Source organism: Cynocephalus volans, chromosome 6 (genome assembly GCF_027409185.1).
Source record: "Cynocephalus volans isolate mCynVol1 chromosome 6, mCynVol1.pri, whole genome shotgun sequence".
Lineage (NCBI taxonomy): Eukaryota > Metazoa > Chordata > Mammalia > Dermoptera > Cynocephalidae > Cynocephalus > Cynocephalus volans.
In genome coordinates this window covers 96,596,330-96,619,719 of record NC_084465.1, presented here as the reverse complement: position 1 = coordinate 96,619,719, position 23,390 = coordinate 96,596,330, and the positions used below count along the sequence as shown (strand labels likewise).

At 48.5% G+C, this 23,390-nt stretch overlaps 1 protein-coding gene across 6 annotated transcripts in view; it reads left to right on the top strand.

The window, feature by feature from the left end:
• Positions 1–23,390, top strand: part of IFT140 (intraflagellar transport 140) — an 82,816-nt gene that overhangs the window by 18,134 nt on the left and 41,292 nt on the right. For 5 of the 6 annotated variants that reach the window (XM_063099038.1, XM_063099041.1, XM_063099040.1 and 2 more), the window contains 8 exons: positions 1,633–1,724; positions 6,322–6,449; positions 9,099–9,216; positions 13,594–13,724; positions 15,791–15,959; positions 17,341–17,472; positions 19,360–19,395; positions 21,456–21,655. In XM_063099038.1, coding sequence (XP_062955108.1) covers positions 1,633–1,724; positions 6,322–6,449; positions 9,099–9,216; positions 13,594–13,724; positions 15,791–15,959; positions 17,341–17,472; positions 19,360–19,395; positions 21,456–21,655 — 1,006 coding nt within the window. The remainder of the gene's footprint in view (positions 1–1,632; positions 1,725–6,321; positions 6,450–9,098; positions 9,217–13,593; positions 13,725–15,790; positions 15,960–17,340; positions 17,473–19,359; positions 19,396–21,455; positions 21,656–23,390) is intronic. The other variant, XM_063099039.1, reaches the window with a different exon arrangement.

Here is a 23,390-nt window from a genome sequence, read left to right as displayed (position 1 = left end):
TCAATCTCAAACAGCTCTTTGCATCCTGTCAGTCTCTCCAGCTCTCTCTATTTGATTGGGCCACCTTTATTCTCCGCTCTTAAGCACATGCCTGTAGGAGCATCCTGGGGCTGCTGTAACAAATTACCACACACTTAGTGGCTTAAAATAAAACTTATTCTCTCACAGATCTGAAGGCTAGAAGTCCAAAATCAGTTTCACTGGGCCAAAATGAAGGCACCAGCAGGGCTGTGCTTCCTCTGCAGCCTCTAGGGCAGAATCCCTTCCTTGTTTCTTCCAGCTTGTGGTGGCCGCTGGCCATTCTTGGCTTGTGGTCACAGAAATCCAGTCTCTGTGTCTGTGGTCACATTGCCCCATCTGAAATCTGCCTCCCTCTTACAGAGCACTTGTGATTGCATTTAGGGCACACCTGTATAACCCAGTATAATCTCATCGTAAAACCTTCCCATCTTTTGCTGTATAAGATGTATTAATCTGTTTTGTTGCTTATAACAAAATACCTGGAATTGGGTGATTTGTAAAGAAAATGAAATTTATTGCTTACCGTTTCTGAGGCTGGGAAGTCCAAAGTCCATCTGGTAGTGGTGACAGTGACCCAGGGGTCTCACATTGCAAGATGGTGGAAGTAGAGAGAGCAGAGACAGACTTTCCTCTTTTAAAGCCCTCAGAACCACACCGCTGACCACCATTTTTAATCCATTCACTACTACACGGTCCTACAATCCAATCACCTCTCCAAGGCCCTACCTTTCAATTACCATAATAGGATTTCCCCTACTATTAACAGTCACAGTGGGGGCTAAGTTTCTAATACATAAAACTTGGGGGACACAATTCAAGCTTCAAGGAGTTTTGGGGGACATAATTGAATCCACTACATGAGGTAAAATGCACAGGTTTTGGGGATTAGGACATAGTGTCTTTGGGGATGTTTTCCAGCCTACAATGGCCCAGCCCGCAGGATGTGCTCCTTCAGGGGACTCTCCTGCACAGTTCTTCCTCCACCATCCTGGCCTCCATGCTCTCTAACTCACGAGACTTGTCACTGTGCTGTTCCAGTGGTGACTGCTGCCCCCTTGTTTGAACATCTCCACCTCTCTGAGGATGTCTTCCACTGGTTATGACCTCTCTCCCTCTTATCTTTCTCATACTTCTTTTCTCCCCTACCACTTTGTTGCCTACAGTTCTCTTCTACCCGCTGTCATACAGATAGTTCACATCTTCTCCCCTCGCCTATGCAGACTCATAGAATTAACTCCTCATTCCCCCAGTGGGACCAGCACAGCAGGTGTGTGTGTCATCTCCCTAAGGAGATAAGAACGTCTTTAGAGCCAGATACCAGGGTTTATCATCTCCAAAGTTCCAGTTAAGATAAGTGGACACTTGCTTAAATGAGTCCCCACAGTGGGCCCATCGCCTGCAGGAGCTGTTGCTACTGGCTGTGGCCTTGGGCTGTTGCCTGTGCCTTTGAGCCTCACTTTCCTCTTCTGTAAGATGCAGATGACACGTCCCTCGTGGAGCTGTCACAAGGGCTGAGACAAAGGAGGGATCGTGTGTGAAGATGCTTCTGAAACTCTGAGGACATGTGGAAAGGGTAGCTGCCACTGTACTGATGCTTGTCCTTCATCCTAGGTGCCTTCCTGTGTGAGTCTCCATTGTTAGCAATGCATGAAGAAAGCGTTTACACGGTGGAGCCAAACCGAGTTCAAGTTCGCACCTGGCAGGTAAATTGCTGCTCTTCAGCAAGTCCGTGATGATAGAGAAAATTGGAGCAGAGTTTAAAACTATCTCCAAATTGAGGCAAGGCCTGTTTATTGACATCACCTGGGTAGGTCATATCTCCCTTGTCAGGTTGTTGATTCTGGGACAGCTGCTCCATCTGGGACAGCTGCTCCATCTATGGCTGTTGTGACTTCAGAAATCTAGAGACAGGGCAAGGACCTTCTGCAGTGAAAAGGATACTGTGCTGGACCTTGAATGCACAGGAATCAGAACCCTTCACCTTGGTGTTATGACACTACATTCTAGCCAACTGAGCGTACCAGCCAGCTGCTTGCCGGGTTAACGTGTATCCTGAAGGCTAAATGGCCATCAGTTCAGCACAGAAAGTCTGAGCATGAGGGCCGGGGTGGGAGCAGTGCTTGCCTCTGAGATAAGTGGCCTCCAGCATGCCATTCTGTTCCCTTTTGAGAGTGTAGAGCAAGGTACCCCCTGCCCTGTCTGCATCCCCATACCCTTGCTGGAACCCTGTGGGGCTGGCATGCTGTGTTAGCTTCCTGTGGCTATTGTAACAAATTACCACAGACTGGGTGGCTTAAAACAGCAAATTTATTCTGTTACAGTTCTGGATGCAAGAGTCTGAGTGACATTCAGGTGTTGTCAGGGCTGGTTTCTTCAGAAGGCTGTGAGGGAGCATCTGTTCCTGCCTCTTTGAGCTTCTGGTGGTTCTGGCAGTCCTTTGTGGCTGCATCACTCCAGTCTCTTTGTCCATCTTCACATGACCTTCTCTGTGTCTGCATATTCTCCTCTTCTGTGTTTATAAGAACACTTGTTATTGGATTCAGGGCCCACCCTAAGCTGGGATAATCTCATCTTAAGATCTTTAACTTAATCACATCTGCAAAGACCCTTTCACCAAATAATGTCACAGGTTCCAGGCGGACATATCCTTCAGGGCCCCACTGTTCAAACCACAGTGTGCAGCAGTGTTCTGGAACAAGGTCGAGGGCATTTGCCATGGCTCTGATTTTAGCTATTGGTGCAGTTTTTATCCAGCTTCGAGTTCTCTCCTGGAACCCACCACCAATTCCCTGGCCTTGCCCCTCTCATGGAGTGGTCATTTCTCAGTGGCGGTCAGTAAACATGACAGTGATAAGTGCCAAAGGGAAAACTAACGAATCGTGGTGGGAGATGGCAGTCTGAGTCAGATGGAGGGAAGACATGGGAGTCACGCAGCCCTGCGCCTTCTGGGGCAGAAGGTACAGGTGGAGGGAGGTGTTACCAGCCACAGGTTCGAGAAGAAGCAGAGAGGCTGGAGGGAGGCAACCAGGGCCCCGGGTGTCCCACACCTAGAGAGAGTAGATTCCTTTCCACCTGTGTCTTCTCCCACCCCTTTACATGTGTGCTCTGACCCCTTCAGTCCTATGGGGACATACAGGTGAGGTGGTGAAGGACCGTGTTCTTAAGGACAGATAAAGGGACTGCTGCATTAGTAGAGAGACTTGCAGAGGCAGGATGTGCGGGTTGGCAGCATGCCGGGAGGGGGCAGACCTGGTGGGAAACAGAGCCAATGAAGAGCCCTGTTGGCAGGGCTTGGCCAGGCTTGGCAGGGCATCTGACAACAGCTGGCACAGAGCTGGATCCTTTCCTTACTATGTTAATTTTTCGTGTGTGTTTCGTTCTCTTGGTTTTGTTTGTTTGGGCGCTGGCTGGTAAGGGAATCGGAACCCTTGACCTTGATTATCAGTCTAACCAAGTGAGCTAACCTGCCAGCCTTATTTGTTAGTAAGTTAAAAAAGGAGTGTATGTTGGTTGTCACCAGTAAGGTAATGCCAACATGTGTAAAGGGAGGTCAGTGATCTCTCGGGTCCCCTGCTGGCGGATGTCCTCCCAGACCCTTCTGCCTCCTCCACAGCCGCTGCCAGTGTCTGTGTCAGGAGGTGGCTCTGGACACTCAAGCCTTCCTGGGCCAGAACATAAGTGCCCTGGCCCATTTTTGGCCCTGCGTGTTTTTCACTACGTTGTGTTAGCCTCATGGAGGCCCAGCAGGCTAAGTGCTGAGGAAGGGGCTGGCACGTGGGACGGCAGGGTGAGTGGAAGTGAGGCAGGAGGGCTGGCAGCTGATTGCAAAGGGCCCTAACCCTGAGGCAGCAGGAGGCAGTGGGGTCAGAGCCAGAAGTGACAGGGCACGCTTTGATTTGCTTTTTTTTTGTTTTGTGTTGTTTTCTCCCTAGAAGATAAGTTCTGCACTAGTGCAGTGGGAAACACTCGGGTAGTTGGCGAAGACAGTGAAGTCACAGATGCCACAAGTGGCAGGCTCAAAGGGCCTGGACCCAGGTGGTGGCTGCAAGCAGATGCTGGAGCAGAGCAGGGGCTGTGGGTAGTTAGGAGGGTGGGTGACCAGTTGTGTGGTGGGTGGCTACAGAGAAGGAGCAGTTGAGGATGTTCTGAGTTCTCTAGGCTGCGAGACTGGGTTTGTCATGGTGTCTTTAAGATGCAAGTCCAGAAGCAGAGCAGGTGTAGGGGGGAGAGCAGAATGTGAGTTCCAGGTGCCTCGGAACACCCTTAGAGATACCTAAGAGACAGCTGGAAGTACAGGTTCCGGAAGTTAGGGCTGGGCAGGTGTTCGAAGGCAGTAATTTGGGAATTTGGAATCATGGCTACAAAGACGGTAGTTGAAGCAGTGTGGAAGCAGGACGAGGTAAGCTCAGGTTTGAACCCGGGACCCCATGTGTAAAGAGCAAGCAGAGGACAACCTTGCTAAGAAGCCAAGAACCTAGCTGTTCCCTTGTGCTGTCTTTTCATCCTGTGTTCAAGCAGCCGTTCACTCATTCCACGTGAGTTTACCAAACTCCTGCTAGCCATGTCAAAATAAAGATCAGATTCCTCAGATTGGGGCTGGCCAGTTAGCTCAGTTGGTTAAAGCACAGCCTTAAAACACCAAGATCATGGGTTCGGATCCCTATATAGGCCAGCTGCCCCCTCCAAAAAAACAAGATTCCTCAGATTGGCATTGCCCCTCCACCTCCCATCCATCCCCCCATCCTGTTTCCTAGACTCACTGCGTGTTCCTGTCTCCTCTCCTGCTTTTGGAGTCTCTCTCTGTTCAGAACTCCTTGCACACTAAGTTCTGTTAGAGCACTGCTGGTCTTCCAGCCCGGCTCCTCGCTCAGAGTCCATACAACTCCTGTGCACTGGAGTTGTGCCTCCCCTACTGCCTGTGTTCGCCCCGAGATGTGTTCAGCTGTGTGCATCTGACTCGCTGCCCCCACTACCACTCACCACTGTGATGCTCGGTTCACAACCCATCCGTGCAGGGTGTCGGCATTCACTGAGTGTTGCCTGAATTAAGCCAAGAGCCTCTCTGAAACTTGGAGGACTAGGGTCAATCTGTGTAAAAGACACACTGCAAAGCAGAAGGTCTGCTCATGTGTAACTGTGGGGTGCACTTTCCAATCTGCTATGAAGGTAAAAGTGACATTTAATTTTTTTTTTTTTTTTTTTTTTTGTGGCTGGCTGGTATGTGGATCCAAACCCTTGACCTTGTTCTTAATCAGTACCACACTCTAACTGAGTAAGCTAACCAGTCAGCCAAAAGTGACATTTTAATAGTAGGGCTAGCCGGTTAGCTCACTCAGAGTGTGGTGCTAATAAGACCAAGGTCTAGGGTTCCATCCCTTTACTGGCCAGCTGCCAAAAAAATAAATAAAAATAAAAATATAAATGATATGAAATCACTTTTCAGCTCAAAACTCTGCAGTATCTTCCAGTTTCACTTAGAACAAAATCCAGCTGTCACCTTGGCCTACAGGACGCTCCTGTGTGGTTTCTGCACAGCTGCCCGCCCTCTGTGCACACTCCCACCATTGCTCACTTGTTCCTGCCACGGGGCTCCCAGACAACAGAGGCCCCTTCCTGCTTCTGTGCATGCTGCCTCCCTTCCTGGAATGCCGTCCTGGGGCTCTCCACATAGCTGGCTCCTTCCTCTCCTCGGTCTCAGTTTAAACATTGCTCCTAGACAAGATTTTATTTCTTAAACATTTTACTGAAGTATAACATCCATATGGGAACAGTGGGTGTGTCATGCATAAGTGTACAACTCAGCGAACTTTCACAAGTGGAACATGCCCATGATGTAACTGGTATCCCAGTAAAGCTCCTTCCTCTGACCATCCCCCACCCAGGGGTAGCCATTCCCATGACACTAACAATGTGAGAAATTATCAGGGGCTTTAACACAACACCTCCACAGACAGGGCCTCCCAGGCTGAGTCAAATGGACCCAAGTGGTGCTTTTGTAACATCACATATCACCCATACAGCACATTCTCAGGTGAGGTTACCTGGACGTTTGCTGTTGGTCTAGCTGCCTTCTTTTCTTTCCTCTAGACGAAGCTTCAGGGCTCTCCAGAGGGCAGGGTCCCCTCTTTCCCCTGTGGCTCTAGAATCTAGCAGAGTGCTGGGCACACATGAAGCCATCAGTAAATATGTATTGAATGAATGAGTGGAGAGCACAAGAGTATCTGTGAATAATGTTCAGTAGCAAAAATGAAATGCTATAAAAACTGCTTTCCTAAATTTCTTGTTCTTTTCTCTCCTTAGGGGACTGTCAAACAGCTCCTGCTCTTCTCTGAGGCTGAGGGGAATCCATGCTTCCTGGACATTTGCGGAAATTTCCTGGTCATAGGGACAGACTTAGCTCACTTCAAAAGCTTTGATCTTTCCCGAAGGTACAATTTTTGTCCAAGTAAAAGTATTACATTTTTTAAATTAGCAGATAATGTGGTGGGTAGAAAATGGGATGGAAACCAGAAAACTCTTTAAGTTCTCGTTTCAACATTAACATGCCACTTCATTTTTTGAAATGACTTATGTCTTGGCCTAAATTCTTAGTCTTTGCACGATGATGGAGCAGCACACAGGAGGAGGAGGGCCGAACAGGTGAAACGCAGGGGACTTTTCAGGGTGATGAAAGTCTTGTATATGACGGATTCTCTTAGTTTTGTGCTGCTATAACAGAAATACCTGAGACTGGGTAATTTATAAACAACAGAGGCTTATTTGGCTTACGATTCTGGGACAGTTGCATCTGGCATGGGCCTCAGGCTGCTTCTACTCAAGGTGGAAAGCAGCAGGCAGCTGGGGAGTACAAGCAGATCACATGGCAAGAGGAAGCCAGAGAGAGAGAGGAGGTGCCAGGGTCTTTTAAACAACCAGCTCTCACGGGAACTAATAGAGCAAGATCTCACTCATTACTCCCCCACCTAGGGAGAGCATTAATCCATTCATGAGGGATCCGCCCCCGTGACTCAAACTGCCACACTGGGGATCAGATTTCCATGAGTTCTGGGAAGACAATACATCCAAACTCCATCAATGGATACATGACACTGTGTGTTTGTCAAAACCCATAGAACTTTACAGCCCAAAGTGTGAACCTTAATGTTTGAAAATTTTTTTTTTTAATTATTTAGAACATTGGGGGAACCTCATGATGGAATATAAAAGGGGACAAAACAATGTAACTGTATGACAAATTATGAAACAGCCTTACTAAAGGGTGTGGGGGAAGAGGTGGTGACATGAGTAACTCTGGGAATGAGTGGAGACTGTCACACCAGGACAAGTACTGCAGGAAAGCACGACACTTGGTTGATAACATTGTTTCCCCAGGGTATGAATTAACAATTCTGATACTATATACTGGAATTGAATAATTAAGTGGATAGCAGGTGGTAGGAGCTGTATTTCTCCTTGTCAGAGTGGGAGGAAGATAGAATGATCCTTGAGTTACAGACATTGGTAGAAACTTAATACAGATATGGGTGACCACACATACAACTAATTTCTGGTATGTGTCTGTACAATAGCTGTACTCACGTGCTTCCTTGCTCTGTCAGCCAAGAGGGCCCAGGAGCAACAACACCCTGGAGCAGGGAGCACACCCAGTGCCCAGATCTCAGCTTCTAACATGCTCCAGTTAGAGGAACCAGGGCTCCTTGGAGAAATGGCTGGTTCTAGGACTGGGGCAGGAAACACACAGATGAGCCTGCAGCAGCGTGTACAGCCACAGAGTGGGGAAGTGCTTTAAAAAAAAAACACATACACACAAAAAACCCCAACAACAGCAAACAGAAACCTCACAATGATGGGGTTGGGACACAGTGACACAGGAACCAACTGAAAGAGCTCCCAGTAGCCAAAGTTGGAACAATTTGAGCAACAAAATAAGTCAAGCAGCATTGAATTATAACCCAAAGTACAAAATCAATATATGTGAGTCCACACTGACGTAAATGATGGAGTAAGTCAGTAATGGGGGGAGAAGAGACACATCTCCCATGCAGAAGAATTCCAAGTCATTTACAGAGATACCCCACCCTCAGAGAGGGGAGTGGGGCTTAACTCCCTACTCCATGCAAGTAGGCTGCACTTTGTGAATGTTTTCTAAAGAGTATGGTATTGGGGGGGGGGGGGGTGGGTAACTTCACAATGGAGAAAGCTGACCAACAAGACCTCAGCCAGGCGATCAAGGTCAGCATCAGCAGGATTAGTTCTGGTTGATAGTGGGCGCCCTGATATGATGTGGTAAGAATACCACTTAACCTCTGTGCTTTTCCTCCCAAACCCACAACCCCACAAGGAAGACATCAGACAAAGCCCACTGAGGGGCCTCCTACAATAAAGGGGACAGCAACGCTCAGAGTTGCCCAGGTCATCAAAAACAAAGAATGTCTGAGAAACCGTTACAGCCAAAGGGAGCCCAAGGAGACCTGACATCTAAATGTCACGTGGGATCCTGGATGGGATCCTGGGACGGAAAAATACATTAGGGAAGAACTGAGGAAATATGAATTAAAAAAATCATGAGGTACCACTGCATACCTAGAATTGTTTATATCAGCAGCAAACTAGAAGCAACTAAATGCTACTGGCAGGGGATGATTTAAATAACTTAGTTTATCCATCTAATAATGGAAAACTCTGCAGCTGTAACACAGAATAACGCAGCAATCCCCCGTATGCCGTAAGGTCACCAAAACAGTGTAACAGGCAAAACACAAGGTGCAGAACGGCGTTTTCAGTGAGCTATTTTTTAAGAAGCGGGGACTAAGAATACATATTCATATTTACTCACAACAGTATATGAGGTTTAAAAACTCCCCCTAGGTTCTGAGTTTGGCCCACGTCATGGTGCACGTGTAACACCCACCAAAAGAAGCAGCAAGTTGCCAGCAGAGTGCACTGTGTGCATGAAGTTTCCAGGGCAGTCAGAGAAACAGGTCCTCATTCTGCGACCTGCGCACAGGCAATGCATGGTACATACGCACAGCACATGGGCGTCTGGCATGCTCTGAAGGTCCTTTCTCCCCCCACAGAGAGGCAAAAGTTCACTGTGGCTGCAAGAACCTGGCCGAGTTGGTCCCCGGCATGGGGGGCATCACCTCTCTCAGGTGCAACGCCAGCGGTAACAAGATCAGCATCCTCCTGAGCAAGGTGCGGCGCAGGTCCTGCTGCTCACGTGGGGTGGGCTGGAGGGTGTTTGTCTGCTCAGGGTCTTGCCGGCCCCTCCCTCTGCCTTGATCTCTGCCCTGCTGCTCCAGGGTCTCCCTCCTCCCCTCCCATGTGGGCCCTCTCCCTTCTCCTCTCTCTTCTCCTCTCTCCCCTCTCTCTTCAGACCTCTCCCACCCCTTCTGTTTCTTAAACCCCACCTCACACCCATTTGTCTTCATTTCTAATTTCATCAGAAACAGTTGTTTCTTCTTCAGAGAGTCCCTCACTTCTCTTTTCTGAATGAGTGAATGAACAAACCCTGGGGGTGGTAAGGAACCGGCCAACTCTCAAACAGGGCCACCGCAGGGCCACCGGGCCCTCAGCTTCCTTTAAGACCCCTTCCTCCTCCAGCCTTCCCCAGTCTTGCCACCCCTGGAGCGCCAGAGAGTGTGCATTGGGAGGAGCATGGTGTCCAATGAGTTCTAGAGAACTGTTCCTAGAGGTGGATGAAGAGGCCAGGGTGGATGCAGAAATCGCTTGGTCCCCTTCGCGGCGGTCCTGGGGGCTGGCCTTGCGGTGGAAGTGGGGCTTGGTGACGGATCTGCCACAGGCCAAGAAGGGCAGGGGCTGTCAGATGCCTAGCAGTTTCTAAACCTCACAGCTGGGTGGAGGGCAGGAGAGGAAGCTGGGTGGATGGGTTGAATGAGAGGCGTCTGGGAGCAGAGAGGGGCAGTTCCACACCTGGCCCGAATCTCAGAAGCCAGACCTGGCTAGAGAGAGGGTAAAAGGCGGGGCCTGGGGGTGTTCCTGAAGCACGTGCTCAAGGAGGGAAAGCCACCCCCAAGAACCCAGACGGGCCCTGGGGGAGCAGACTCAGCAGGTGCAGAAGGAGGTGGGGGCGGTTCCCCCATCATCCCTCCAGCAGCCAGGCAGAGCTGGACATGCGTGCACCCATCTAGCCACACTGGGGGTCCCGTGATCCTGGATGCACATGGGGGTGAGGGTGATGGAGGCTAACCGCTGGGAAGGACCCGCAAGAGAGGGTGGGGGCCACACAGTGAGTGGGGAGCCAGGGAGGGCAAGACGGGGGCTCCTACCCTCCTCTCTTGGGTCCTCTCTCGAGTAGCCCCTCCCCAGTCTCATCACATTCGACTCTTGCTACTCTTGCTCTTGGGAAAAGAAAAAAAACAAAAACAGAAAATATTCAACTAGGAAAAAGGGGTTTTCAGTGAGAAATAGCTCCCCCCACCAGCCCCATTGGTGCTCCCTCCCTGTGGCAGCCATTGGTGGAGGCTGGGCTTTGGCTAGGAGAGGGCCTGGTCCTCCCTGGCCCCGAGGGAAGGGGGCAGGACAGATGGAGCGGCAGGCAGGTCCTCCTGGGCAGGGGCTGTGGCATTGAGGGTGACTCTTGATGGCTTGTCCTATTTGTTTCCTCCAGTTCATTGTTTTCGTTTCGTTTATGGCATGTGTGAAGATGTCAAAGAGCTTATGTTTTTAAATGGTTGTAGGGGCCAAGGGAAGACATCACCTTCAACCCCCTGAAGGTTCTTTGAAAAATCTTCTGATAAACAAATTACTATGAAGAAAAGACAGTAAATTTTACTATATCATAGTTTTATGTGACACAAGAGCCCTGTGAATGAAGACCCAAAGATATAGGGAAAATTGTCCATATTTGTGCTTAGGTTGAATGAAGCATGCACAGCTGTGTAAAAACATGACTGCATAAGAAAATGTGATATAACGGTCACAGATTGAGTGGGGAGACCCAGCAGGGTCTGTCCGGATTCCTCTTCTCCACTCTGTGTAGCATTCATTCCTCCGGGTTTTGGGGCAGGACCCTTTCTGGAATAGGGGTCTTAGGACCTACAGTCACACAAGGTAGGTCAGAGTATTTCTTCATGGCCAGCCTGAAGATGGGGGGGAGGGTGTTAGAGTATATCAGTGACCCACCTTGGGAGTAGGGACTCTAATTCCTGTGGCTTGCCTCAGGGGAGAATGAGGCTGAGAGACAGGAGAAGGGCAGAGGAAAACTTTGGTTTGGAGGCTGCTTCTGAGCCCTTTACTTTGGAGTATCACTTTCTGGGAGTCAAACCTTTATTTTATTTTATTTTTGGTTTCTTCCATTGCTGGTAAGCTTACAGTCTTTTTTTTAAATCTAAAATTCTGGTAAATTTTAATTTTCTTGCTTTTTTTAAAAAAGTACTCACATTCCATTTAACAATCCAATATCTGCTAAATAAAGCTTTCCACAGTCTACTTAAGTTCCTGACAGTGTTCCCCCAGCTAACCCCAAAGCTGGTGTCTGAATCGCATCAGCTGGTGGGCAAGTGCTGTCTGAGAATAATGCTAAATTAGCTGCCAGACCTACATGCCAATGGGCGTGGAGGGAAAGGGCATTAGAACAAGTGTTGGAACCAAGCTGGTTCCCTTTCCTCAGTTTCTTTTGAGTGTGCATGCCTACATACACCTCTCCTATGCAAAGTTCAGAAAGAAGTAAATGAGAAATGATGGGCTGTATGGGCAGTGGTAAGGACAGCAGCTGTTGCGTTCTGCACCTACCGCTTCCCTGGTTTTATCATCGGAGATTCTGCTACAATTTCCTTATCGAAGGACTGGCCCAGTAAATGCTGTAGCCAAGACTCCTTCCCATGGTCCTGACCTCAATGGCAGGTTGGCTAGGACAAGGGAAGAAAGAGCAGGAGAGACCCGCAGCAGTGCTGAGTGAATAAAAGAGTAAGTGCAGGAGACAGAGCTGTGTGAGGTCATGGAGAGTCGTGAGCGGACCACTGCGAGCCAGGGAGAGGCCCGCTGAGTGTGAGGTCGGGGGCAGTTTGAAATCGTGAGCACTGAGAAAAAGATTTCCAGAAAGAGGACAGCCAGAGTCCTTAATCATTAAATACCAGCATGAGTGTAGGTGCAGAGCAGCTTTTCAGCCTTGGCTGCAAATTAGAATCTCTTGGACAGTTCTGGCACCTGCAGCCTGGACCATGCTCGGGGCAGCTAAATCAGCATGTCAGCGCAGAAACCAGGATCTGCTGCTTTCCTTTCAGTTCAGGGGCATTGGCTGTGCAATTTCAGCAGGAGTGGCAGCTGTGAGACGCAGTTTCGGGAGACGGACACGTGAGGGACCTGCACGTGCCCTCAGAGACAATCCGCTGTCATTGCCCATGCTGCCTGATAGGGAACAGGTCGTGATTTTCCCAGATTTTTCTCCACTACTTGAAACATATACTGTGGTTATTAAAGAATCGAAGTGCTCTTTGGGAGGTGCTAGCATATCTTTTTCTTAAAATAGTTTCTCTAAAAAGTTGAGGTGACATTTACGTAATACAAAATCAGCCGTTTTAAAGTGAGCAACTCAGTGGCATTTAGCACATTCACAATGTTGTACACCCACCACCTCCATCTAGTTCCAGAACATTTCATCATTCCAAAAGAAAGCCGTGCCCATCAGTAGTCACTACCGTTCCTTCCCCCTCACCCCCAGCTCTGGCAACCACCAATCTTCTTTCTGTCTCTGTGGATTTACATGTTGTGGACATTTCATGTAGTTGAAATCATACAACATGTAACCTTCATGTCCAGCTTCTTTCACTTAGCATGTTTTTGAGGTTCATCCATACTGTAGCGTGGATTTTCCTATTTTTCGTTTTCCACATTCATTCCATCTTGTGGCTGAGCAGTAACCCTCTGGGTGGATGTAGCATGTGTTGTTTATCCACCCATTGACGGGCGCTGGGGCTGTTTCCACTTCTTGGCTGTTGTACACGGTGCTGCTGTGAACTCATGAGTAGAACCACTATCTTTTAAAGCTCCCAGGAGTATCTGGGCAGCTGGGGCTGAGCAGTGGGTGCGGACTTGGTCTCCCAGCACGGTGGCGCACTGCACGCCCTGCGATGCCCCCATTCCTGGCCTTCTTTACTGTGGGCAAACTTCATCACCTACTGTGTCAGCCCAAAACATGAGTGTCCAGCGTCCTCCGTCATTCCAAAGTTTATTTTTCCCTCACCTGTGTGAGAGTTGGTTTATCGGAATCCACATTCTTTCTGGTTCCCATGGTTAAATCTGCCTCAGCTAAAATAGCCCCTCAAGTCAATATTGAGAGCAGCTGGACAGAGTTTTTTAGAGTTTGTTTTCAATTCTCTGGAAATATAAGGTAGTAATTCAAAAACTGTTTCAGCGGCATGAAGAGAAGCTGATGTTCATGTTATGAATGTGAAAAGTTCACTACTTGCTGGAAGCTGGGGTGACCTGTAGGCTTGGTTGACACCAGGTGCATTTCTCTCAAACGCATGTGGCTTCGGCCCTCAGAGCACAGCCCACACACCCGCTGGTGCAGGCAAATGCTGTGAGCTTTCGTGTTTTCTCTTCCCCTAGGCTGACAACAGCCCTGATTCCAAAATCTGCTTCTACGATGTTGAGATGGACACAGTGACCATCTTTGACTTCAAGACTGGTCAAATTGATCAGAAAGAGATGCTGTCCCTTCATGGACAGGAGACTAACAGGTAAGATTGTGGTTTGGGAGGATCTTGTTGAAAATGTTGAAATCGATATTCAGTTACTTCCAACTTCTAAGCAGGTCGTTTCTGTATTATACTTCAAACTTCAAAGACCCCAGCAATCACTAGTAGTTAAAACAAAAAGTAAGGGCTGGCCCATGGCACCAAGTCAAGGGTTAAGATCCCCTTACCAGTCATTTAAAAAAAAAATAAAAGGTAAAACAGAAACACATGTAGGTGGTTGAGGTCGATTTGAGTCTTTAGTTTCTGTTCTCCAGGTTTAAGGTTCTGGAATTAGAGTAGGAACTTGAACCTCTGGAAGAGCTGTGGCTGAAGCGTCTGTGGAAATGGCCCACAAGTCACAGGATAGAGTAATGGAATGGACCCAGACCCGTCACAGCTCTGGTGATAAGGAGGGCATTTGTCTGTGTAGAGAATATATTTCTAGGAAAAATAATTGTCTGTCTTCATGGAGTTGATGTAACATATACTTGCAGCTCCTGCTGCTGCTAAGAACATGTTCATAGAATTTAAAGTGCTTATAATATTTCACATGCAGTTCATATTTAATTCTGCATAAAGTAAGGCACGAAAGCAGACAGTGTTTGGAAGGACACTGGAGCTGAGCCTGTGTCCTTATCACAGGAGAGGCAGTGCAGCTGGCCTCCAGACTGGGTGTATCTGCAGCGAAGCCAGTGCAGGCAGGAGAGCTGAAGTGGCTCTCTGGGTGTGATCAGTGCCTCACAGAAGAACAGCGCAGCTGAGTGCTATGTTCACTGGCTAGTTTTCCTCTGTCTTCCTTTTTTTTTTTTCTTTATTTACTGCTGTTACTTTTGCTCATACCCACAGGCCCTCCCTCCCAGCCTCACCCCAAATTCCCCCTGCCTGTCAGTACCACACACCTTCCTCATCAGACCCTTTTCTGGAACCTCCCTTTACTGATGGCTGTTATCCCGCACCCATGCTGTGACTCCTGGGTGCTCACGTCCTTCTTCACATCTCTCCTGACCCAGCTGTCCCCCACCTCAGCACACTCACTGGACCTTCTCGCCCTGCCTCAGACTCCTGGCCCAGCCTCACTCCCTGGAGTCCCAGTTCTCACCCGGGCACCTCTGCTCTTGGCCACCAGGTTTCAAACCTCAGAACTAACCTTTCTTTTAATCCCTACTATCCATGACCCAAGTTCCGAGTTTTTCTTGTTCTGAATGTCTTTTTATTCATGTTTCCTCTCTCGACTCTGCCTGCCACTCACTGCTTCCCTTCCAGGGCGCTTCAGGCTTCCTTCTACCACTCTGCATCCCTTGCCAGGCCAGTCTTGCTTTAAAGGAACCAACTGTGTTCCTGCCACCCCTCAGGCACTCAGCGAGCACCCCATCTAAAAAGCTGCACAGTGCTGGAGCAGGACTGCCTGTGGGGACACCTGCGGCGTTGGATGCAGGTGGCGTCTGTGGGGGATGTGCATTTCCTGCAGGGCCGAGTCATGCTCGCCTGGTTCATTACTCTCCTCGGGGGGCAGCAAATGAGGCCTCACCTCAGGCTCCTGCCCTCTTTTGAGATCTTATCTGTTCTTTGCCACTCAGCTCGTCTTGTCCCCCTACAGTACTTCATCAAGCTCTGGGCCTGTAAAACATAGACTTTTAGAGATGAGAGGGACCAGGGCAGATAGGCAGCAGCACTCAGGGTCCCCACCAGGACTAGAACACCCGACTCACAGAGCTATAATGGTGATCCCCTAATGCTGCCGACAGGGGACTCTGTTCCACTGTGAGGTCTTCTTACTGGCCCTGGAGAAAGAGGAGCATCCAGACCCTCCACAAGACCTCCTGACACAAAGCATCAGCTTTTGTGTCCCTCTCAAACCACTCTTTACCAGGACTCAATTTTTTAAAATCTGAGCGTATATGCTGATAGGATGCCCGGCAGCGTGGGGCACAGAGGTGCTCACGAAGCTGAGCACCTGTGAGGTGGAAGCACGGCCTGGTGACAGTGACCCCAGGCTCTCTGGGGTGTGTGTTGGGGAGGCTTGTAACAGCGCTCCTCTCAGTGTTGGGGATGGGTCTTCCCTTTCTTAGGAGCCACGTCTTTGCGGACGAGAAACTGACGAATCACACTCCCGTGAGCCATTTCTGGGACCAGAGCGAGCCCCGGCTGTTTGTGTGTGAAGCTGTGCAGCAGGCACCCAGTGCCCAGCCGCAGTCTGCAGACAAGAAGCCCCACAGCCAGGAGAGCACCAGCCCCAAGGTACCCTTTGCCGCCTGGTGACCATTCCCCAGGCTTATGGTCTTCCTGACATGCCTTACGGGAAAGCCATTAGGAAATTCATTCATGTGGGGTGGAGTGTCCGCATCACAGTCCCACTGAGTGAAGCATCACTGTAACTTTAAAACCGTTTCTGTAGATTTCATTGGTAGGTCCACTGCAGTGCATCTCTTCCCTGTGCACCCATGGGCTGGCTCTGCCCTTTCTGTCTGGTCTGACTCCAGGTGTCATTGCTTGGTTCTGTTGTCTGAGCTGTACGTGTTATTCTCTTGCTAGGGCAGAACTCTGTATGAAATGGCTAACATGAACTGACCTCTTGATGTTAGCATGTCCTGTGATTGCATCTGACGCAGCACGCTGTACTCCTCGTTCACCCCATAGCATTCCACAGCCCTCAAGCCAAGCAGATGCCCACTACGGCAACTTCCTCACCCCATCCCTGCCCTCTGCCCTCACCCCCCACCCGCTGCTCTACGCTGATATGCACCCTGGGCCCCATCTCCCCCAGAGGGGCTGGGTCTCTGACCCTCTAAGTCTGTCTCTCTGGATGTCAGCTGTTCCCTGGGGAAGCCCAGAGATCTGAGTGTGCCTTTCTGCAATTCTCTTGTTCCAAGAGGAATGTGTATGTAGGGTCCTCAGACAAGTCAGCAGAGGGCAGCCAGCCCTGAAATTTCAGGGCTTGTCTCCTAAAAGTCCCTTACTGGGGACGGGGAGAGTGTGGACCCCTTGAGATGATCTGCAGTCTCGGTCTATACCCTGAGGTTTTAGCAAGTCCAGTCCTGATCCTGAACCACTGAGAGGTAAAGTGCACAAGGTGGCACCTCTGTCATTGGAATGGGAGAAACGAGCAAATTGTGAACTGGTGAGCAGTGAAGACGTGTTGGCGCAAGGCTGCTTCCTGGCAGTTGGAGCAGATGACTCTTTTTGTCTTGTGACACTGGTGCTCAGGTATAAGAATCCATCTCACAGGGCCACTCCTTCACTCTTCCTGCTTTCTGTTTGGATGCAGTTACAGACAAGGGGACGCAGCTGGGTGCTGCTTTTTCCCGCTCATGTATGACAAAATCCAAAGAGCACGTAGTTTCTTTGTTGTGTATTCCCTGTTCCTTGAAAGCAGAGTAGAGAATCTTTTTGTCTTTGTTGCTATTGTTAATTCTTAACTCAAAGAAACTGAAGCCCTGGTGGAGGCGTGGGTGGTGGCCATGTACTGAGAAGGGAGGTTTATTACCTGTGCACAGGTGTGCTCCTCTCTGTCTTCTTTGTGTTAAGTAAATATCCTGGCAGTGACGGTGGAAATTAGAAGCAAAATAGGAAATTGCATAGCCAGCTTAAAACCGGAACAACGTCTTCCTTTCTCTCCTAGGCGGATGTTCTGATTCTGTCATTCTTCGTTTCTGAGGAGCATGGCTTCCTGCTTCACGAGAGCTTCCCCCGGCCTCCCGCCTACCAGGCTCTGCTGGGGATGGAGGTGCCCCATTACTACTTCATGAAAAAGGTGCGAACCCCACGATGTCTGCGTGGCCTTCTCTGCTCTGCCCCTTGCTTACTGAGTTTTCCCCATGCCTCCTAGGGCACGGCAGTGTGAGTGAGTGCTCAGGGTTCATGGCTCACCTCTCTTTATACAAGTGCAGCCACCTGCTATAATTTGTCACCAGAAATTCCAGTACATACTGAGGTCATAAGCACCGTTCTCAGGTGAGGGGTCACGACACCTCTTAGTTCCTCTGTCTTTTTTTATTCTGTCTACATTTTTTAAATTACATATTCCTATATTCACTATAGGAAATTTGGAAGCTACAAGTAAAGAAATAAAGACAATACATATCACCACAGTCCTAGCCCAGAGACAGTTGCTTTGACTATTTCAGAAGGGTTCTGTACTTACGTGTGTGTACATGAGTTACATACACGTATGTATCTTTTAAATTTTTCATGTAATGGGGTCATTTCAGCACACATGTACATGCACCCCAACTAGGTTATTTTGAATGAGTTATTTACCCTCCCTGAGACTTAGTCTCTTCATCTCCAAGGGCCCTTCTAGACCTGAAATTAAATCAGTCCACAGTTCTGAAACGACATACTGATCAAAGGGCGTGTTTCAGCACAGTGGCGTGTGCTAGCCCCAAGAGCTTTCTGAAACAGGCCCAAGTGCTGGGGCCGAGAACAAGTGCTTCTGTTTGCCTTACTGACCTGGGAGCCCCCAGAGCCACTTGTGGGACATTTTCACAAAGGCCAACCTGAGGGTTCAAAATCGTCAGGAGCCCCTGCAGGTGGTTCGCCTGCAGGTGGAAGGCTGGGGCCACCAGCTCCACCCTTCGGGGACCGGGACACAGTCAGCTGCTGCTGCTGTTGCTGCTTTTATTTCCTTAAAAAGTGAAGCTTACTCCTGTTAGATGCGAGCCTTTGGTGAACACGTATGTTGCCTTCCTGCCATTTCTGTTTTACTGTCACATCATATAGGAAGGACCAAACTGTCCTTTTACCTGGATTTGAAAATGAACTATGTGCTTTTATAACTTTCTTCAATTGCATGTGTTACTTTTGTAACCACAAAGTGGCAGGGGGTGGGGGCAGTTAAGCTGGGGGAGTGGCAGGGGTAGACCACAAAAGGATATTTAGAGAAGGAGGAGGACAGTCAGTCCCACGCGTGGTCTCTGCGTGGCCACAGAAGCAACTGCTGGCTTCATGACATGAACCGCCACCACAGGCAAAGGCAGGTGTGTGGACCCCACCCAGACTTTTTCCAAGGCTGCCATTTACTTTAAGAGGATTTGGCACAAAGAACACATGGGGAGCTGGGGGGTATGTGCTGCCTCTCGATTTGTGATCGTTGTGTGACCAGGTATTTGTGAGTCTGTGGTTCCAGGGCTCTCCTGGAACATCCTGTGTGATGATGTATTTATTTGAAACAAGAGTGCACCTGGGGGTAGCTGGATCTAGTGTCGCACAGCTGTCAGAGGCTGTGTAAGGAACAGATTATGTCTCACCTTTTACGTGTGTTAAAGTGGAATCGATCTCGGACAAGTGTTTGTGTGACTTGCCAATTCAGGGGGCCCGTCCTCTCTGTTGATGCAGGTTTCTTAGATTCCCATATTTTAAATAGATTCATTCTACCAGACTGACATTTTTCTGAATTTCATCCTTATTTTGTGTGTTGTTTTGTTTTTGCCTCACACCCCCTCTTATTTTGTGTTCTTTATGTGCTTTAATTTCTCTTTGATTTGAGAATGTGAAAACTTGTGAAAGACATCATAAATAATTCCTATTGAGTTTTTTCCTATTAATTTCACAGTAGGTGTTTTTGTTTCTTCCAGATGTTTATGTATCTTTTCTTTTTTCTCTCTCATTCCTCATCTTCCTTTACGCACCCTATACTTAGCTGTTGTTCCAGAGAGGAGGCATTTATAGTACGGTTGTAAGTACAGACTCCCCAGTTCATTGCTTTGTACCTTAACCATGTAGTTTTCCCAAGATTCTTTTCCTCCTGTATTTTAATGTACACCATCTGTGTGTTGACACTTTCTGATGAGCTTGCATATGCCTCATAGTGAGATTTACTGGGAAGCCCAAGACACTTAGCATTGGCTCTCTATGTGAGCAGCGCACCCACATTGCTAAGCAAGCGTAAGAGGAGCCCGCCACCTCCAGGACCTGTGGCATGAGCCACCACTAACGTGACATCTCTAATATAGGAAATGCTTAGTTCACCTCCTCTTGCAATGAAGGGAGTGTTATTAATTCAACCTTTGAAATGCTAGTGAGGAATAACCATAAAGTATTTTGATTTTTTAAAAACTGCCCTTATTCATGTTACTTGCCTACATTCAAATTCCTCAACCTAATTTCTCCAAGGTTTCCAACACCTGCACACTCAAGGGCAGTCAGTGGGTGAGAGAGTCTGACAGCTCTTGGTCCCCCGTTCCCACACCCTGTGACTGTGGCAGGCTGCTCTGGTCTGCGGTGACATAGGATAAACAGCCCCACCCTCAGGACTGTGATGAGGACCCAAAGCACAGGTCACAGCAGTGAGCAGAGCACATCGAACGATGAGAATTCCCGAGTGTGTTCACGCAGCAAGCCGGGTTCTCATGAGAACCACACCAAGGCTGATGTTGTTATCCACAGGAAGTCAGGACACTTCCTTGCAGTTTATTAAACCCAGGCAGGCAGGAATTCCCTGTTGTTTCTGTGTGCAAGTTTTCTGACAGTTTCCCACTTGATGTAGAATTAGTTCAAACTCTTTAGCCCTCAGCCTTCTGCCCAGTGTGACCGATTTACATATGTCCATGGGCCCCAAACTCAAGCCACCCTGGACTTACGGCTGCCTCAGGGCCTTTGCTTTTGCTCTGCATTGTGCCTAGAAGGGCGTCTCCATCCACACCTGGGTTTGACAGATCCCAGCAGATTTTTGAGGCCCAGGTCAAGTGCCACCTCCTCTGTGAGGCAGCTCCCTGGGACTGCAGGTCAGCTTCAGGAGGAGCAGTAAGATTGAGGAGCCAATGGGAGCTGAGCTGGGGAGGCAGGTGCTGGAGTTACCCTTTAAGAAGTTACGGAGCAGCAGCAGGTAAAAGACCAATGACTCACAGGGAAAGCCCAGCCCAAGGAGGGTGCATCGTGGTCATACACGGGGGAGTGCATGTGCATGTCAGGGAAACAGGATCTGCAGAGAAAAAGGAGATAGTTGGGTGGGGTGGTCCAGCCCTGCAGAGAGTGGGACAGACATGGAGGTACAGAGCCACGCCCTGCCTCTGCCCAGCATGGAGGAAGGAGCCAACGATTAAAGAGGATGAGGACAGCTACTAGGCTCATGGTGGGGGCAGCAGTCCTTCAGTAGCTCATGTTTCAAGGTGCCAGGCACGAAAAGATGCCCAGGCTGGCCCAGCACACTAGTGTAAGTATGACTGTGTTCTGTGTTAAGACCTGCAGGAGTGTTTCTTCCTCTTGTGTGCCTCTGTAGGGGAGTGCTGTACTAGGTTGGTGACTCTTCTGAAAAACACCAGTGGAGAACGCAGAACTAATGCAGGTTATCATTTTGGAAAATTCTACCTGAAATAATGCTGCTGTTAACTTTAAGAGACCTTGCAGATGTGTGCGTATGTCTGACTTGATGATCTGTAGCTAGTAAAAAGTCTTCATGGTTGACAAAACACCCGCAGGAGATGGGAACTATTACAGCTATTTGTAACTATTGAAAATTTGACATTAGTGAGTTAGAGGCTGAAGAACGAGTTCACACAGGAACAGCCCTTGTTCATCCATTATCTGAAACTAGGGCCACAAGCTCCGATAATTTCTAGTGATCTTACAAGTTTTCATTGTGTTTGGGAGGGACCGCTTGGCCTTGTTGCTGAGGATCTGTGTCTGTCTGCAGATGCGTGTTTCCCGGTAACCGACATAAATCTAGAGGAAGAGACTTAGGTGCAGGCACTAGCTTTACATGTGAACTGACAGCAACCGGGACCCTTTGTCATTTAGCCCGGAGAAGCAGACAGAGGAGATGGGGTGGATTCTGGCTACCACCACACACCGCAGATGGCGGCCAGGAGACCCCTCCGTGACTTCATCGGGCTAGAGGACTGTGACAAGCCCACGCGGGATGCCATGCTCAACTTCAGCTTCTTCATCACCGTTGGAGACATGGACGAGGCTTTCAAATCCATCAAACTCATCAAAAGGTAGGAGTCCGTTCACCAAGATGTCCAGCAATAAAGCACACACCTCCTAGAGTCTTCATCTTCTTCATGCCTCCTTCTAGGTTAGACTTTTCAAATCAGTAATTCTTCTGTGATTGTGTACGGTATATTTCATGGTCTCTTCACTCAGTTAAAGGCCACTGAGCTCACAATGCCAGGACATGCCTGGCCCGTGGTGCCACACAGCAGGTACATTTGGTGTAATGCAGCTGGCATGGGAAGCTGGCAAGCCTGGCTTTTGGCTTCTGTGGTGCTGGAGCCTCTTGGGCTGTTACTTAATTATTCTGACTTTTTAAAAATGTTGTGGACACTTCCTAGTCAAAAGTTCTGCAGTTGCTGAATAGTTGTAGTATCTGTCCATCTGGGAACAATCGCTACTAAACAAATAAAGGTTTTGGTAAGTAAACACTAACAACAGCCATACCTGTATGGGATCCAAACCCATGACTCATTCGGGAGAGTGTGGTGCTGATAGCACCAGGGCCATGGGTTTGGATCCCATATAGGGATGGCCGGTTGGCTCACTGGGTGAGCGTGGTGCTGACAACACAAAGTCAAGGGTTAAGATCCCCTTACTGGTCATCTTTAAAAAAAAAAAAAGAAAATGCAATTAAAGCCACTCTAAAAGAAGTTATCCATCAAAGGCTGTCTTTAAGCACCTTGTTCTCCATTCCTGAGAGAGTCCAGAAATTCTTCATAAGAGCATTTGACAGATTGTCATTTCCAAAGCATGGAAAAATCATTGAAGAATGTTACTAAAGTGGGAAAAGAAAGAGGTGAAACTAAGTTGCAGAGGCAAAGCCTGCCCTCATTTTACACCGGTGATTCCTGTAACACAGAAAGCACCTTTTGAAATGTTGAGATGGTGTGCGACCCCAGTTCACTATCTTATGAAACAGTTTGGAATACCCAAACCTGTATTCCAACTGGAAGGACCTCCTCACACACTAGCCCTGCAGACGTTCAGTTTGGGGTGAACCAGAGAGGCTGGGCACTGTGGGCATTCCTTCCTTTGATTGCTTTTCATTTAATGTAAACATGATCACAGGCCATAATTGCACACGTGGAAAATCTTAAAACTTTAATGAACTTTTACATATTCATATACATAATATTAGCAATAGTACAGTCTTAAGTATTTCAATATGCTTTAAAAAAAAATTAGTATATGATTGGGAATGAAAATCCCTTGTGGAAGAAAAGTCAAGGAAGAAGAAGGTAAGAGCTGAATGTTCCCATAGATGTGCTATACTGTGGACCTGAATCTGGTTATTTCTGCACTGTGTGATGAGTATACCATAAAAGGTTTTCAATCGTTATCAGTTACTTTTATGTTTTTTAAAGTGCCAACCCCAGTTCACTATTTGTTCTGACTAAATTCCGGAGAAATTTCTAGAGCTATATATAGAGTTCTGAATCCAAACTGATGTACATGCATTTGCCACAAGGTTGAAAGCAGCAAAGGTAAACATCTGTTAGTTTTGGAGAGGACAGCCAAATGGGCGGGGTCTTATCCCGGCTTTGCACGTTACCCACCCGTTCGTGTCAGCTTCCTCTTCCAGCAGATGCCAACATGGTCCCAGCCTCCAGGTGGCCCTAGAGTTGAGCACCTGGCTCAAAGGCGGCATCCAGCCAGGCACCAGGCTGTGGTTACAAACCTGGTCAGGAAGCCCTGGGTTCTCTAGGGGGCATGGGCCAGTTTTGATCCTTGAAGTGT